Source organism: Tinamus guttatus, unplaced genomic scaffold (genome assembly GCF_059628265.1).
Source record: "Tinamus guttatus ecotype Peru unplaced genomic scaffold, ASM5962826v1 Tinamus_guttatus_pri_ptg000153l, whole genome shotgun sequence".
Lineage (NCBI taxonomy): Eukaryota > Metazoa > Chordata > Aves > Tinamiformes > Tinamidae > Tinamus > Tinamus guttatus.
The window spans coordinates 686,400-702,488 of NW_028288687.1; the positions used below are offsets into that span (position 1 = coordinate 686,400).

Here is a 16,089-nt window from a genome sequence, read left to right on the forward strand (position 1 = left end):
CCGTTTAGTTCAGTTTTTATTTTTTAGCTTTTAGTTTAGTACAACTAAGTTATTTTGGATAAACTTTTTTTTCTTTTTTTTTTTTTTTTTGGTCTGGCTCCCAGCTAACATGCAAAACCAACGTACTTTTCTTGCTACACTAACACTAATATCTAACTCTGCTGAAATACCTCAACTTCACTGTTACTCTCTATGGAGTAGCTGTTAAAAACAGCAATAGGCTTTTCTAGTTTTGTTAGGAACAACTCTTGAGCCTAATGTAAGACTAATATATGTTAAGACCACATCATATCTGCTGATCTGCAGGAAAGGAAAAGTGTGCTCCAACCCTCTACGTAACACAAGGACCTTTCCCTTCTCAAAGGCTAGACAGATCCCAACTTCCAGGCTTTTCTAGGGCTTATGTTATTCTTCAGCCTTCTGCAAGTATTGGTACTGTAGAGAATAACCCATTTTAACATAAAAATAACTTTCATATCAACTTGGACAGAAGCCTGAGATGAAGCTGCTCCAGAATGATGGTCCTTACAGGCTGCAGAACTCAAGTCCGTCTCGTGGCTGGCTGGACAGATCTCCTACCCGTGATCTTGACCGTTAGGTCCTCTTCCCTACAGCACCAAGTTGGAGAAACAACTGCTCATTTAGACCAAAACCTCAAAAGAGCCACTCCAACTGCTACACAGCCCTGTCAGGAGCTTTGATAGCGCAGTGCGTTATAGGAAAGAATGAGAGAGGACAGAGACAGAACATACAAGACAATTTATGCCATAAAACAACCTCTCGAGAAAAATTGGAGTTTACAGTCAAGAGTCATTATTTAAACTACTTCAAATTGCTTATACCTTTTATACTGGGGAATGTGTAAACTTAATGCTAGCAAAACAATATGCTGTTTTGCTAAAATATCCTAGCTGATTTACTGTAAGTTCAAAATTTGGTCCTTCATTAGAAATTTTAGGCAAGTATTACAATTCTGAAGAAAACTCACCAAATACAATTTCCAATGCTCCGTGAAATATCTTTAAAACAGTCTTTAATCATTTCACGTTTAAGTGTGCGTAATGTGTTTCCTGATTTTCCTTAGAGCACTCAAATTGTGTTACATCAAACAGTTGATCTGCAACACCAGACACGATCCACTGAAAACGTCCTATCCATTTAGTTTACTCCTTGATTTTCACAAGTCAACTCATTTTCTTCTGACTTCTACTACTTTTTGAGTCCCAGAGTATAACAATGTTAAAATACAGCAAAAAGAATAAGAAGTGTAAGCAGGAAATAATGGACACAGCGAGGGGGAACAAATCTGGTAACCGCTGGGGAGGAGTCATCGCAGCACTCAGTAAAGTCAGGATGGCCATCACCATTACTGAAAGCAGAAACTGCAAGATAAAGAAAGATGGTGATTTAACAACGCCAGAGCAAGCAGTTATTTTCATTGCTTGCAGCCCTGTATTCTTAATTCTGTAGCAAGATGACACAAAAAGTGTTACAGCCTCCCTCTACACTGAGGGAACATGGCTTTGCCCTTATGAGGCCTTATACAAAATTATGGATGCTACACTGGTTCATATGTGTATTTTAGTACTACGAAGAGTTACAAGGAAGAGCTATGAAGAATTCAAGTTACTTACCAGCTTCTTAACAATCTTTGGAAATGACTTAAACCAAGAAACATATCCTTTAATAGAAAGGGAGAACGATTTCAGCTGCAAGTCCTCTGCTGAAGTCTTGTCGAATATGGAAAAGGACGTGACACAAGCGGACAGAAACGCCAGGGTTGTCACCGTGTAGGCGAACAGGAGCCCATCTTTCAGGAGCAGGGGCAACATGCTGGTAAAACAGAATTGCCCACAGGAGTGAGTTGACATTCCAAGCTGTATTTCAAAGAATTTAAAGAGAGGAGAAAAAGAACCCATTTGTACTGACTAGACTCAGGGGAGAATGCTATTTTGGAAGAAATGAGACTCACCTGAAGGTTGATACAAGTAAAAACCACGTAGCCATAAAAGGAATTTCATTTATGATTAAGCAGACCGGTCTGAAACGAAAACAGTAAGATAACAGTCGAGCTCCGCAGCGACAGCACTTTGTTATCCCAACCTTTCCCATGGCTGCTGCAGTATCCCCGGAACCAGCAGACCCACGAGTCCAACCCGCGCAGCCGGGACACGCCGCACCGCCACCCGCGTCCAGCAGACCCTGCCGCTGCACAGGCAGCAGAAACCAGCACGGCTGCTCCTGCCAGTTCCAAGTGACTCTGCAAAGTCACTGCGGGTGCTGAGCAGAGCTTCTAAAATCAGGTATATTTGTAAGAAAGCAGCATGCAGTAACACACACGCTGAAAAACCAAGAACAGAACATGTGTATGGATAAAGAACATACTCACGTTGACACCAGAAGAATGGATTTTTCATGTACTTGAAAGGAGAACAGGAAGAACGACAACGCACAGCTAACCTGGGAAGAGGAAAGCAGAGCTTTCGTGTACTTGGCTGCAGCACAAAGCACTGTGCTACCTTCGCAGCTGGCCTCAACTGCACATAAATGTACTGAGTAAGTTTAACTAAAAAAAAAAAATTATCTAAATTTAACTAAAAAAAGTTTGTCTAAAAATACATCATTTTTCTAATTCTTGTGCCATCTAAAATCACACAGTGCCGCTCCTGTAACCACCTATACATATGAAAAATAGTGTTTGAAAGTTTACCCAGAATTATTTAGAAAACATTTCACATAAGCAAAGTGCCATGTTGCTGAACTTGACTTAAATATCATCCCTGTGGAAGTAAACAAATATTCCCACACATGAACATCACCAGAGCTAAGTCGCAGTCAGAACTATGCAATTTTTGAGGTTAAATTTTGTTAATCACCATCAGTAACAGTCAATCCCACAGTAACAGTCAATCCCAAAGTAAACAAAGTCATTCTTCTTTTTCCCAAATAAAAAATACTGTGAAACACAAACCAGTTTTTAAGGAAGCTAAATGGTGGTTGTGGTTGATGCTACAATAAACACTCAAGCAGAAGTTAGATTAAAAAAAAGAAATTATTTGATAACTCTTGAAACCTCAGCACTATTTTCATATAACTTTGATTTCAAAGAGAAATCATTTTGCATTGAAGTGATGCTACTCTGCCTAAATTTACATTCCAAGATCTACGTGAAAAAGCAAACATTTCAGTAAAGTGGTACAATTCTCTCTGCAAACCACTAATGAGCTTGCAATGCCCATCGTGGGAATTTTTATTGAATTTTGCAGCCAATACCTTAAGAGAAACTATCGCTGCAAACACAACAAAACAGAAGAGAAATTTTAACTCTATACATGGCTTTATTGCATAGGGAATCTTCTAAAGGCTCTTCAGAGGAAACTAATAAAAATACAGCATTAAATAAAGAAAATGGAGGCTAAGGGAAAAAGTCTGGATTTAAAAGACTAGTCAGGCTTTGCAAGACTCGCTCTGATACTCGGCCTAAGAGCAACGAACTTCTCAGCCAAATCTTTTCAGCAGAAACAGCACAACATTTAACAGCGGACATTTGGCTGCACGTGCTGATGATCCTAGGAAAGGAGCTCCTGTAAAACACCAGCACTCAGTGGTGCATTTAAAATAGGAACGATTAAAAATATGCACTTACCAAAGCAAACTTAAATCCTCGGAGAGATGGCTCAAGGGTCAGTTTTATACAAGTCGGAAGCAAGCTCAGGAATGTCACAGCAAAACTAAAATAAAAAAATTCATCCTTTAATACATGAATATTACAGAGAATTTTCTAACTTACAGTTTCAAATTTCAAAATTACAAGTTAAGAATTTAACAGCAATTTTCAAATGCATAAAGTCACTTAAGAAGCCTCAGTCACAGGAGGGCGGCACTTAATGATCTTCAGTACCATGAGTGGTTTTGAAAATGCAATAACAGTTGTGTAGCTTAAATCACTATATAAGAAAGCAGAAAATTACTCTAAAGAATAACTTTAAGGAAAATATCACCTGGGAGAAAAATATAGCATAAGAAAAATGTTCTTCAGGATTTTAAGCATCTCTGTTTTTTTGAAAAAACACCATCTTGCAAATATTCATTCAAATAAAGAACTTGCACTTCAATCATGTCTTACCTGAGCTTGAGTTGAGTTTGAGGTGATACAATATTTTTTATCTTTATAAGGACACTTAGACTGCACCAAATATTGGCTACTTTATCCTGGGGAAAAAAAATAGCACCCATTTTAACTTATGCTGGTGACAACGAGGATGGGAGACTCTTGTTTCTTTACCATCATACTGCAAAAAGATACTTGCAGATGTATATCACTCATATACGTAACTCATCTGTAACTATTTACATCAGTTTCATCTTCATTCAGACATAGAAAATAAAAAAAGGCTTAAAATATGCTAAAATAACTGAGAAAGTTATTTGAGACTGCATGTTTTCACTCATAAGCCCACTAACTTTAGGAGAATAAGCTTTGAAATCCTCCATCTCTAGGAAATTTCTGATCACGTGATAGCACACGTGAATTTTCCTTTCTGATGTGAAGACATTCTCTATATTGTCACATTTCATTACCTATCTGAATGTATTTAGCTGCACTCGCTGCTTGCTAGCAATGACAGAGTTAACCGCTAATAAATCAAGAAGTCTAAAGACATTAGCAGTTGTGCTAGGATCACTTTCAAAATTAAATTTGTAACTACAGCTATCACGCTCATGAAACTCATCCCTAAACAGCTGCTTGAATCACAGCTGTGTAGACATAACAGCAAGAAAGCTGCTAGCACCAACAACTGAGCCATCTTCCTCGGGTGCCTGCGAGCAGCGCGGGGCCGGCAGCGGCGCGCGCGAGACGCCGCCGCGCAGCCAGCACGACCCTGCGAGCGCCGCATTTGTTACCGCTTCTCTAAATGGGAACCGATTCAAAGAACCTGTTACACGCACCCCAGTATAAATTTACTGGGCATTGCTTACGTGGACAATTTCTCGTTTTATCTACATTAGCATCCAGTAAGTCACTCCCCCGCGCAGAAAATATTTGGACTAATATTAGACTAAAATCCTCAGGCACTTTCGGACTCATCCATTCTTGTCATTTACAGATTTTGATTTTTCTAAACTTTATGCTGGATAAAAAGTAGCGTGATCAGAAATATTTATTGATAAATTTCAGGCAGTACCAAAGCAGCAGGGTCTTGTTGGGGGAAAGGGGACATTAGTTTTTTTCTGTTTTTTTTGTTTGTTTGTGGTTTTTTTTAATACTAGGGGCTACATTCTGAGAAGAATTTTATACTGCAGTCTAAACAAAATGCTGCCTTTGGTACATCAGCTTTTCAAGGAAACGAGTGCTGTCTGTGCTGTTGTTCACATCTAAAGATTAAAACCAAATTTAAAAGTTAGGCAGGCTATGTAAGTATTTGCTTCAATCCCTGGGAAATCAAACATGGAAAATTCAATGCTTCATTTTCTGTTGACATTTCTGTCAACATTTGAAGTTGAGAATCTGCTTTCAACGGATGGAATATTAAGCCTCATCCTGACTGAACACAATACCAGTCACTTTTACTTGGAAAAAGTGGATCCTTTCTCTTATGAGCCTGTGTCATTAGCTTAGGTAAACGGTAATTGCTCTGTGGGATTAGGGCTGTGGCACTCAGCACCTGCAATTGTCAGTAATCTAAGTATAAGTAAAAGCAGAGCTGGTCTAAAATCCTTGGAAAATACTGTGGAAATTTGTACTGAAAAAACCCCACGTTAGGTCAAAAAGGAAGCTCTTGGTTCCACCTAAAACACTATTTTTTTTAGACTAATCCTGTTAAAAAAGCTGAGCAGAACCAGAAGACACACACTGAAGTTGTTAACTTTTAAGGCTGCATCTTCTGACACTGTCAATTACTATGGAATCCATTTCAATGGAAAAATGTATGGATTGAAGTATGGGTTTGATGATGGGATAAGTGTTGTCTACTCATATAATATCCTGGAAGATGCCAGCTGAGCTGGGGTTAAATACTGGATTAAATAACTGGCAAGAAATGACTGCTGAAGAAGGCATCTCAAGTTACTAGCTCTGTGGTGTGTCTCCCCACATGAAATCCCGAAAGGTCACGATGAAGGTTTCTCAAGGGATCTAAGAATACGGAACATTTCCCGGAGGGAGGGGGAGAAGCAAACAGGCATACCTCAAACAAGCCTCGATCGATGGGAAAGAGCCTCCGGAGCACTTGCATGATCTGTTCCACGTCCGCGCAGAACGGGAGCCAGCAGACAGCAAAGGAAGCCACCACTGTCCCGCCTAGCTTCATTAACAATATTAATCTGCAATAAAAAGAAAAGCTTCCATCAGAAAAGATAGAGCCAGCCTGCAACAAAAGTCAGCTTCTTCATTTAGTACTTTAAGTTTTCTTTTTCTTTTTTTTTTTTTTTTAAACAGATAAGCCAAAGGTAGCAAATCTGAGTAACAAAAGCTACCAGCCCTACAGGGCAAGCCCTTCATGCCCAGCCTGGTGAGAAGAACTGTCAGAACAGCCACAGAACTACTGCTGTTGGGCTGATTTGGTTGCCCCTCGTAGCTAATTTAGATTACAAAGAGTGCAGGGGAAGGACAGCTTAATGTAACTGTTTGTTATCCAGTGGACTAAAAAGTACCATTAGATTTTTAATGAGGATCTCCTCAGCAAGAAGTACTTATTTTGCACGCAAGGAAAACGCTCCGACAATGTGAGCACCTTCCACCAGCTCATTCAGAAACGACCTTCTCACTGACAGGCTGCGCAGCTGCAGTCTGGAGCAAAATAAAATGGTTTAAAATCACTTACCCCTTTCCTCTCAGTCCCTTCTTGAAGCACTTTCCAAGTAAATAGCAGAAGAAGGGTGCAGAATGGTAGAGTTCCATTTGCTTGTAATTTAAGGCCAGGCAAAATGCCACTGAACCCAAAAGGTCCCAGTCATGAGACAAAAGCAGTATTCCCCACAAGGCCAAGCCAAGGCTCACTGAGTTGTATATGGTTTTTTATGTCAAGGACAAGATAAACAAGAAGCAACAAGAAGCAACTCTTCATACTTGAACTTAGTAAATAAATGCCCTGAAGGACAAGGATAAAACAGCATACAGAATACATTTTTTTCCAAATTACTTTTTAAAATGCATTGCCACTTGTGACTATTTTGCTCACAAACAGAAATAATTTTACTTCTAAGGCCAACTATGTGGATGTCCAAGGATTGATTCGAACTTTGCACAGACAAAAAATGAGCATGAGTTTTGCATCTGTGTGTCTTAAACATGCATGTGTATTGTTCATTTCTTTTCCTTGATTTTTTCATTATTAAGAGTAAGGCTTTCAAGAGTCTCTCCTTCCTTGCCCCAAAAGATGTGTATGGAATATTAAGATATATTACCATTTAAAATGCATTTTTCTCTAGTTCAAGGACCACTGTGTGGGGAATTATCACACTCGCAATGCGTCCTCATCCGTGCCCGATTCCCTCAGCTGCCAATACTACACAGTGAGTAACAGCCACCACCTAAAGCAGCGTTACCTCCTCCTCACTTTAGGAAAGGGTTCCCAAGCTCAGTAAGGCCTAAGGAGACCAAACTACAGTTACTATTAAAATACAAACTTTTTATTTTTTTTGTACTTTCTACTTTTAGGCAATAAAAGAAATCAGATAAAAGATACTTGTATCCTCAGAGATTTCCAAATATTTTATCTTTCTCAATATCACTATGACAATACATTCCGACAAAGTTTTTTCAACCTATCAATTTCCCACTCAAAAAACACCATATATTTTCAAATCTCCTCAGCTTCACATCAACAAACTGTTACACCAAAAGGCTGTGACCTTGCAAGGACACGCAGCAGTTAAATAAATCTACTGCCTTCTTAGGAGCAGCCACAGGTAGCACAGTTATTCATGCCAAGTCACAGGGCTGGAAGTCACCTCAGGAGACTACGTAGTCCATCTGCTCAACTGCTGCGTCGACGGTGCCTGTGTCACTCCTGGCACAGTGTTTGCTGAGCCTTTTCTTAAAGACCTTCATGCTGCCAGTTCCACAACTTCCACAGGCAATCAATTCCACCATTTCACTGTAATTACTATTTGAAAGATTTTTCCTTAGATTTAAAACCAAATATTCCCTGCAGTAGTTAACAGTCTTTACTTCTTGTCCTACCCAAGATAAGTTACAGCAAACACACTGCTGCCTTCCTCTTTGCATATCTTTGACATACTCCAAAGCTGTAATCCAGTCCCTTCTTCCATCCTCTCAGCTCCTCTAAACTGAGGTGAAATGTGTTCATTCACACTCTTTCTCCAAGTTCTCTACACCTTTAAGGAGTCAGGGCAAAAAACATAAGTTCAGAACATCTGAACTTATGCAATAATGCAAGTATCCAATAGCACTTGCTCTTACTTAATGCAAGTATACAATAGCATTTATTACTTTTTTCCTTCAAAATCTTATTTCTAAGGGACATTATTTTCTAGGCTAATCACATGCTCTCTTGGAGGAAAAAAATAAGTTATTAAATTACATGATCATCAAAACTTATTTTAGAAGATGCTGTGAATTAATATTCCCTTGGGATATTTAAATAAACCTATTTATCATAACTCCAGGATTGTGTCCACATAACATTGATTTTTTTTTTTGCAATAAAGTGACTGACACTAATATGAGCTTGAACCTTTTTAGTAAACAAAACAATATTTTGATTGATTGTCCCAATATCAACAAATTATCTCCAATGAACATCAACTAATTATCAGGGTTATAATTTTTGTTAACACCTCTGCTTTGCTCTAGGCAGAAACCCCACTCATGGCTTCATATACAAAGTTAACCTTTTCCCAGCTAAAGACAAGAACAGTGTTACTCACAAAGTGAAATTCTTTTCACTACAAATACAAGGATACTGAAAATGTCCATGGTCAATAAGAATTAGGCCTGGATAAAGCAATATACAGAGTGCACTGGAAATCTGGAAGGAAGGATAAAAAAAGAAAAGGAAAATAATTGTTTAAAGGGCAAACATATTGCAATGCATGCTACTTCTCCAGTGCAAATATTTGTCCTTCAATAGACCCTCCTCAATGAGAGAAACCTTCTCCGATTAATCTTATGACAGTAATATTTTGAAGAGTTAAAAAGAATAAAGTTTTTCTATACGTAAGAGAACACTGAAAGGAGACTGATCCTTTCTTTGCCAACCAGCTTAAAGATGAGCCCCATCCACCTTAACCCCTGCAACTGCTCAAAAATCAGGAGACTTCTTAGTTCAAATTATATGTGTCACCTTGAGGAAAATGCACAGCAGAAGCTCCCAGACTCCCCCATGTCACAGCATAAATCCTGCTTTTACTATGCAAGTAATAAATTTGGCCAGAAAAATAATTCAGGAGTTCATGACTACTAAACTTCAGTGCATCTTGTTATTGAATGCATTAAAATAATTGCTGTAAAATAAGTTAATGGCTTCTTTTAACTGAAAAGTCTTTAATACAAGATACATTGATTGTCATCAGCTTTAAGTCAACTGAAGTCATTGTGATGTTCTGTACATTAACCAACTCACAGCCTGTTAAGTTTCTCATAGTTTAACTGTATGTTTGTTTAATTTACACAGAGATATCAGATACTTGCCTTCTTTTTTGTAGATGTTTCTCTTAAGCAATTACAATATAAAACAACTGCAGGAATATAAATCAGCAAATCTGCAATGAATACTGAAAAAAGGATTAATTTCATGTTAGAATCTGCCCACATATCTTACTATAATGCAATAAACATTGTCTATTCTCATCTGACATGTGAATCTTTGGTCTTTGAGTTTGCTTGCAGTTTTACCCTGTTAACTCCTCACATCTTGGTTGGATTTGGTATAAAAACCTCAACTATAACAACTACAGAGTTGCCTCCCTTTCCCATATGAGTTTTGCACCTATTTAACCTGTAAACCTCAACTTAGTCACTCGCCTTGACTGAAATTCAAAAGCTGGGTGGGATATGATTTTACGATTTTTCATATGTTGCATTAGAGTACGTTCCATCATATTATTTTAGAGATTGTTCAGGCTTGGAGGTCACACTGGAGCTGCTTTTAAGTGTTTTGCAGAAGAAAAGGGAAAAATTAAGCAAATAAACACCACAACATCAGGAAGATCATCAGAATGACTGGGTAGTCTCCCTTTAAAGGACAAAGAGAAGCAGGTCTACAGAATTTGATCTTGTTAACATTTCTATGGCTATCATTTCTGATGCCCCAAAGCTGCTGCTTCCATGCGTTCAGCTGTCTTGGCTGCTGGCACAACCTCAGTCAATAAGGGAGCACACGCTAGTTCCTCACATGCCGGAACGAGGGAAGGCATTCTGAATTCCCACAGAAACCAGCTACAGTTAAACTCAGGCAAGTTGTTGGAAGGCACTGGTAACACAGAGAATTAAGAAGCTCTCAACTACGGCAATCTCCAATTTATTTTTGTGTGAACGTAAAGTGGTCGGTAGTTTAAAATTAGTCATTTGTTTTTGATTGTCTGCCGATAGCAAACATATGCTACAGGGCCAACAAGATAACTGGACCAGAAGGTTTGCCCATCTGGAATTATGGAAACTCCTGTTTGTGCTTAAACCACCAATTTAATTCTCAACTGTCCTCTTAAATGCTTGTCAAATTCTTGGATTATTTCTATAATTGTACATTTTCAGAAAAATGGATTATTATAAGAAGAAAAGCATACTTTAATCTTTTTCTGGGTCATAATCTTTCAGAGAAGATGCTTAAAGATACAATATTTTATCCATATGATGATCATTTTGCAGGCTCAAGCCACAGCTAAACGAATGTACCCAAGGCATTAGCAAAATAAATATACCAACACTTAATGCAAAGGTGTAGCACCAACAGCTGCCACTCAGCATTCCAAGCTATTTTAATGCGGGATTTTAATGGCTATTGTTGACAGAACATTATCAGTTCCCCTAAATTATGCATCAGTGGTATGTCAAGTTATCTGCAATATTAATAAAGAATATTTCAAGGGCAATTTAGTACTACTGATTTTTTTTCAAGTTTGTTTCCATCTTAATCAATTATTAGGAGCCAGATTGTGAGGCTTGTGAGGTTCAGAACTGCCTTGATGACCATCAAGTTCTGCCAACATAATCAGTAAAAAGGGGACTCGACCAAGAGAAAGCATTTTATAGATCTCTACAGTCACATGTAGCAAATGACAGATCTAGAATGAAAGAAGACAGTAAAAGGACAATTTGGCATCTGTCATCACCCAGAGAACTAGAGTTCACTGGCCACATCATTCATTTCTCTACAGATACAGCTGCTGAATTAGACTATTTACATTTTTCTGCACTTGTTTTATCCTTTTCATTGCAGAAGCAGATCAAAATAGTCAAGTGGTCAGAAAGTGACAGAATGAAAGTGAGATTTAGTACAGAACTGGTAAAACATACTTCTATTTTTCTGTTAACATATTTTTACTTTTCTGTTATTATGAGTTTATTTCCAGAAACTTGTTAGCATTTGATAAAAATTACATCTTTAAAAATATAAAGTAAGTCCCCTTTTCAGATAAAGTATAAAAACTCCTAATAAAGATCTCTGAGAGCCTGCTAAGTAAAGTCAGTGAAGGCCAGTCAATTTGCTAAGTAATTTTACAATAAAAGCTAAGCTAAACATAAAATAAAATCTGTAACTCTCAGAATAGAAAAAAAAAATGGGTCTGAGCTACCAGGAAGTAGCATTATTTTAGAGTTCCTACTAAACCAGTCTAGTTGAAAAATTCTCTGTACATTTAACATTATCAGTTTCACATATGAGAGCAGAAGTGAAAAGAGCAGCTCTGTTCATAACACTTATATCTGCAAAATCACCCAAAGAATTGAACAGAAATTAGTGAAGAGAGAGAAAAGTTGCAAAAAAAATTAAAAACACTAAATTTGTAACCTAGACAAATTTGTAAGATCATCCTAAGGAAATAAAATTTTCCTACCTGTTGCACGCATAAATAACTTATGTGATTGACTCTCATACCCCTGAGATGTGTGCAGAGCAATCCAATCAGGATTTATTAACTTTGCACTGTAAAACAAAGTACAGGCACATCAAAATGTAGACAGTTCTCATTTCCCTTTACATTCCTTTCGGCAATAAAGATGACATGTACAAGAGCATATTCAAAGAATTAGGATGAATGAAAAGAAATATTTCAAAGAGCAATAGTGACCAGTGAAAGGTTTCCCTCACCACTAGATGAGTTTACACTACAGAGATTAGCTGCTATGCCACAATTAAAAAATAAAAAGTTGAAAACAGGAAAAAAATGGAAAAAAGGAATACAATATTTATCAGGACAAGATAACTACTTCCAGCCTAGTCCCACTGACTTTAAGAAAAAACAATTGTAAATACCTTTCATATTCAAGTATTAAATATAAACCATTTACAGTTCACATAGATGTCCCACATAACTGTGCTATGCACTTTAACCTACATTCTTATTCCATAAGTCTCATTCCAATAGCAGTAAAGCCCCTGTGGAAAAAGTATTCCAATAACAGAATGCTATCTACATGGTATCCAGTCATCAAATGTCACTGCAGCTCTCAATACAAGGGAGGTTTCCCATGGGATGCACCCGCTCCCTACAGCCCTCTTCTCCCTGCATCACTGGCCTCACAATGGCTCATTTGGAAAGCTAAAAATCTAAGTCACACTTAAATCAACTAATATTTAAGAAGCTGACAAAAAGAACCTACCCCTACTGTCCTGCCACAATAACTTCAAGACAGAAAAATAGCAGTATTAATTTTAAAGCTGCAAGGAAACATGTGAAATCTATTTCCCTAGCTTTAAAGAAGCAAAAAGCTATTTCATCAGCTGTCCCAAAATGGCAATTTCTAGCTAGCAGTTTCTCTCCTAAGATGGGGGCAGGAGGGAAGATGTAGGGGTGAACTTGATGTTTTACACTCTCAACAAAAATAAATATTTTAAATCATGAACTTACACATAAGCACAGAGAAAACTGTGATAGGCAGTAAGTGGTGGATAATCAAGGCCCCAGTACAGTAGATTGTTGTCACTTGTATTGAAGTACCTAACAAAAAAAAAAAAAAAGAGAGAGATCTACATTTCCAGCATAGTTTCAGACTGAGAAAAGGTTGAACACTAAAGCAAAGTTGGTGTGTGTGTTTTTTTTGTTGTTGTTGTTTTGACCAATACACTCCAATGGAAGTGAGCACCTTCTATATCTGCCCTATTTTCCTCTAACAAAAAGTCTCGAGCAAGAGAACAAAAGCAAAAATGATGCAAAATACTTACTTGTGTTTGCAAAACAGAACACAAACACACAAAAACAGCTAGTGCCTACTTGTCTGAAGAGAAAAAAAAAATCTTAAAATTATCAGAATTTGAGAAGAACTGAGAAGCTCTTCCACAAAATGAGCTTTGCACATCTACTGTAACTCTAGGTATTTTTATTTCATGAGCTCATCAGATCCTCACCTCCATCTACCAAAAAAAATCTTTATCTTTCTATACGTGCCATTATTCCAGAAGATAGAAGTCAATTTGCCAAATGCAAAAAGAAGATACAAACCATTTCCATTTCAATTGAGAGGTCAAAATGATTTTAATTTACTAGTGATTTATAGTAATCTACTATACTATACACTACTTCCTTATAGTAATACTGAATTCCTTTTCGGATGGCACATTTCCTATGCTACAATGACTTCTGGGCAGCTAAACTTCACCTGCTACATTTTCAGGCTACATTTTCAGGCTACAATGTATTGTTGTCAGTGAGGAACACTTGGGATCCACTACCTCTGTTCCATGGTCTTGATATGAAAACTTGGAAAAAAATGTTCATGGAAGTTAAATTACTGAGAAGTAACTGAGCACTAGGGAAGCAGGAAAACATAAAGGTATTATACGGATGGACGAAAAAAAAAAAAAAAAAAAAAAAAAAGCATATATCTGCAGGAAATAGTGCCACAGCAGGTATATCGAGATTTTTTTTGCCTAAAAGGAAAACTGAGTTATTGGACTAAGGCCCCCTGACTAGCCAGCAAACATGAGGTTGGGAACCCGAATGAGATCTGCCATCTGCAGCCACCTTATCTAGTCCTAGCTGGGAAGACACCCAGGAGAACAAGAGGGATGGGAAGGGTTTTCCCCTGAGCAGTTCTGCTGTTGCTATTTCCATGAGAGGTTGGCTGCAGCTAGAATTAAGCCACCTCTTCCAAATGAGAAACAGAAGCTTTTTCCCAAGGAAAACAGAAGTAACAAAAATAAGACATTGGCCCTTTAAAATCTCATGGTAAAACAGATCGACTAGTCTACTGTGATTGCCAAGGGGCAAGGCTCTTGGCTTTTCCAGTTCCTCCGCTCAAGTGCAGCCCATTTCTGACATTTATTATAGTAAATGATATTTCTTGAATTCCATATGAGCTGCCTGAAGAATCTTACGAACAACTGATGATAAATCATATTTCTTTAAGATGCATCTCTACTACTTATCCTACTATCCAGGATTGCTCATGCCAAGGCAGTTCAGATTTTTCATACATTTTTAATATTCAGCAGTAAGCTCTCCAGTTACATTGTATGTTTCTTACTTTCACCTTCCACAAATTCAGAGCTCCAATAGAAAAAAAAATCTATATGCAATAATATTTAGCAAAAATCTATCTCCATTTTAATTAATAAAAATATCTTTTTATTATACTTTTAAAGTACCTTTTAATAAATATGCCATGCCTGTAAAAAGCAATGAAAAAAATGCAATTTAAATTCTGTCCTCTGGCTCAGAGAAATCTCATACAAGGAAAACAAATACAAATCATGCTGTAGTTTACTGTAATATGTTTTAAAAAACATAATTTGTTCTGAATATAAGAAAACAAGCATGGAATATGTGATATTATTCCCTATATATGCCTGTTTAATATTAAAGTGATACTGTAAATATCAGAGCCCAGTCAGTAGGCAACAACTACAGCAGAGACTAACACAGATAACAGAGTTTGGTAGCTAATAAGATAAACTTCTGAACATTAGTATGTTTCTATTGTGAAGAAAACTGTACCTCAGTCTAAGAACAGGGACAGCATTACCACAAATGGGTTTTTAGAATAGCTCAGAGTGGATAGAGAAAGAAAAAAAAAAGGCAGAAATCTTAAAAGTGCTACTTTTACACCTTTGCAACCTGGAATATAATAGCACTACGTACCATTGCTTGATGGGTAAATTGTAAGTAACTTCTTGCCAGTGTCTCTGAGCTTCATAGTCTCCATACATAGGTGGCTTCCCTGCACCTAAAGAGATGACAAAAAGTATTTATAAATTTATTTTGTTTACGCACACTGTTTTTCCTCTAATTCTGTACCTGCGTATTAATATACCATATTTTATTCTCCATTCTTCTGTTATATTTGAGAATTAAAGAGGAGAAACAACCTGGTAGGGAGTCTAGAAGGGAAGAAAAAAAAAATATTCCTTCAGCTTTCAGCGTATTTCTGTGATGAGCACTTATCAAGATATTCTGCTGCAAATGGAGAAATACAGTGGCTCGCTCATCTGCCAAAAATATCACATGGAAGCATAGTATGAAAGCTGAGGCACTTATTTGAAATAAGAAAATGCACATAATTGACATCTCATACTGATTTTGTGTGAATATGTTTTCTGCATACACAGGACAGTCTTCTCAGTTGCAAACATGTCATGGCACCTTGCCATTAAAATTAGCAGCCAGACTTGTTTTAAAATTTACTTACCAGGAAACAGAGAAGCAATAAAATAGGAAAAGAGCTGAAGCAACATTTTACTTCCTTTTATGATTTTGCATATAAGTTTATTTTAACTTAGCATAAGCTCCTTCATCTGGCTGTTTAACAAACTATGGTATCTGTTACCTGAGTAAGAGCCAAGGGATACAGTCCAGCGTACAGTAAGTCCTAACAAAACAGCAATCGTCATTAAGCTCCACTTTTCCATGGCTGGTCTTTGTAACAATCCAGATGGTTCCTGAAACGACAACAGAAATATTTCTACAATA

General features: G+C 37.4%; 1 protein-coding gene across 1 annotated transcript; it reads right to left on the bottom strand.

Annotated features, from left to right (window-relative positions):
• Positions 1-860: 860 nt before the first annotated feature.
• On the bottom strand, positions 861-16,054 carry ALG6 (ALG6 alpha-1,3-glucosyltransferase). The gene is made up of 14 exons (XM_088522403.1): positions 15,947-16,054; positions 15,262-15,346; positions 13,033-13,122; positions 12,019-12,107; positions 9,656-9,738; positions 8,929-8,993; positions 6,825-7,010; positions 6,189-6,324; positions 4,127-4,212; positions 3,647-3,731; positions 2,390-2,460; positions 1,973-2,041; positions 1,635-1,833; positions 861-1,382 (listed from the first exon to the last, which is right to left on the bottom strand). The coding sequence occupies exons 1-14, from the start codon at positions 16,026-16,028 to the stop codon at positions 1,185-1,187; spliced, it is 1,524 nt and encodes a 507-aa protein (XP_088378529.1). The 5' UTR covers positions 16,029-16,054; the 3' UTR covers positions 861-1,184.
• Between the last annotated feature and the right edge of the window lie 35 nt (positions 16,055-16,089).

What these genes read in the sequence shown, in the direction of transcription:
- ALG6 (XM_088522403.1), bottom strand. Translation starts at nt 16,028, where the DNA reads ATGGAAAAGTGGAGCTTAATGACGATTGCTGTTTTGTTAGGACTTACT. An exon ending in TCGATCGAGGCTTGTTTGAG is followed by an intron (nt 4,213 to 6,188) that starts GTATGCCTGTTT and finishes TTTTTTCCCCAG; the next exon opens with GATAAAGTAGCCAATATTTG. An exon ending in TCCATTCTTCTGGTGTCAAC is followed by an intron (nt 2,042 to 2,389) that starts GTGAGTATGTTC and finishes TTTTCGTTTCAG; the next exon opens with ACCGGTCTGCTTAATCATAA.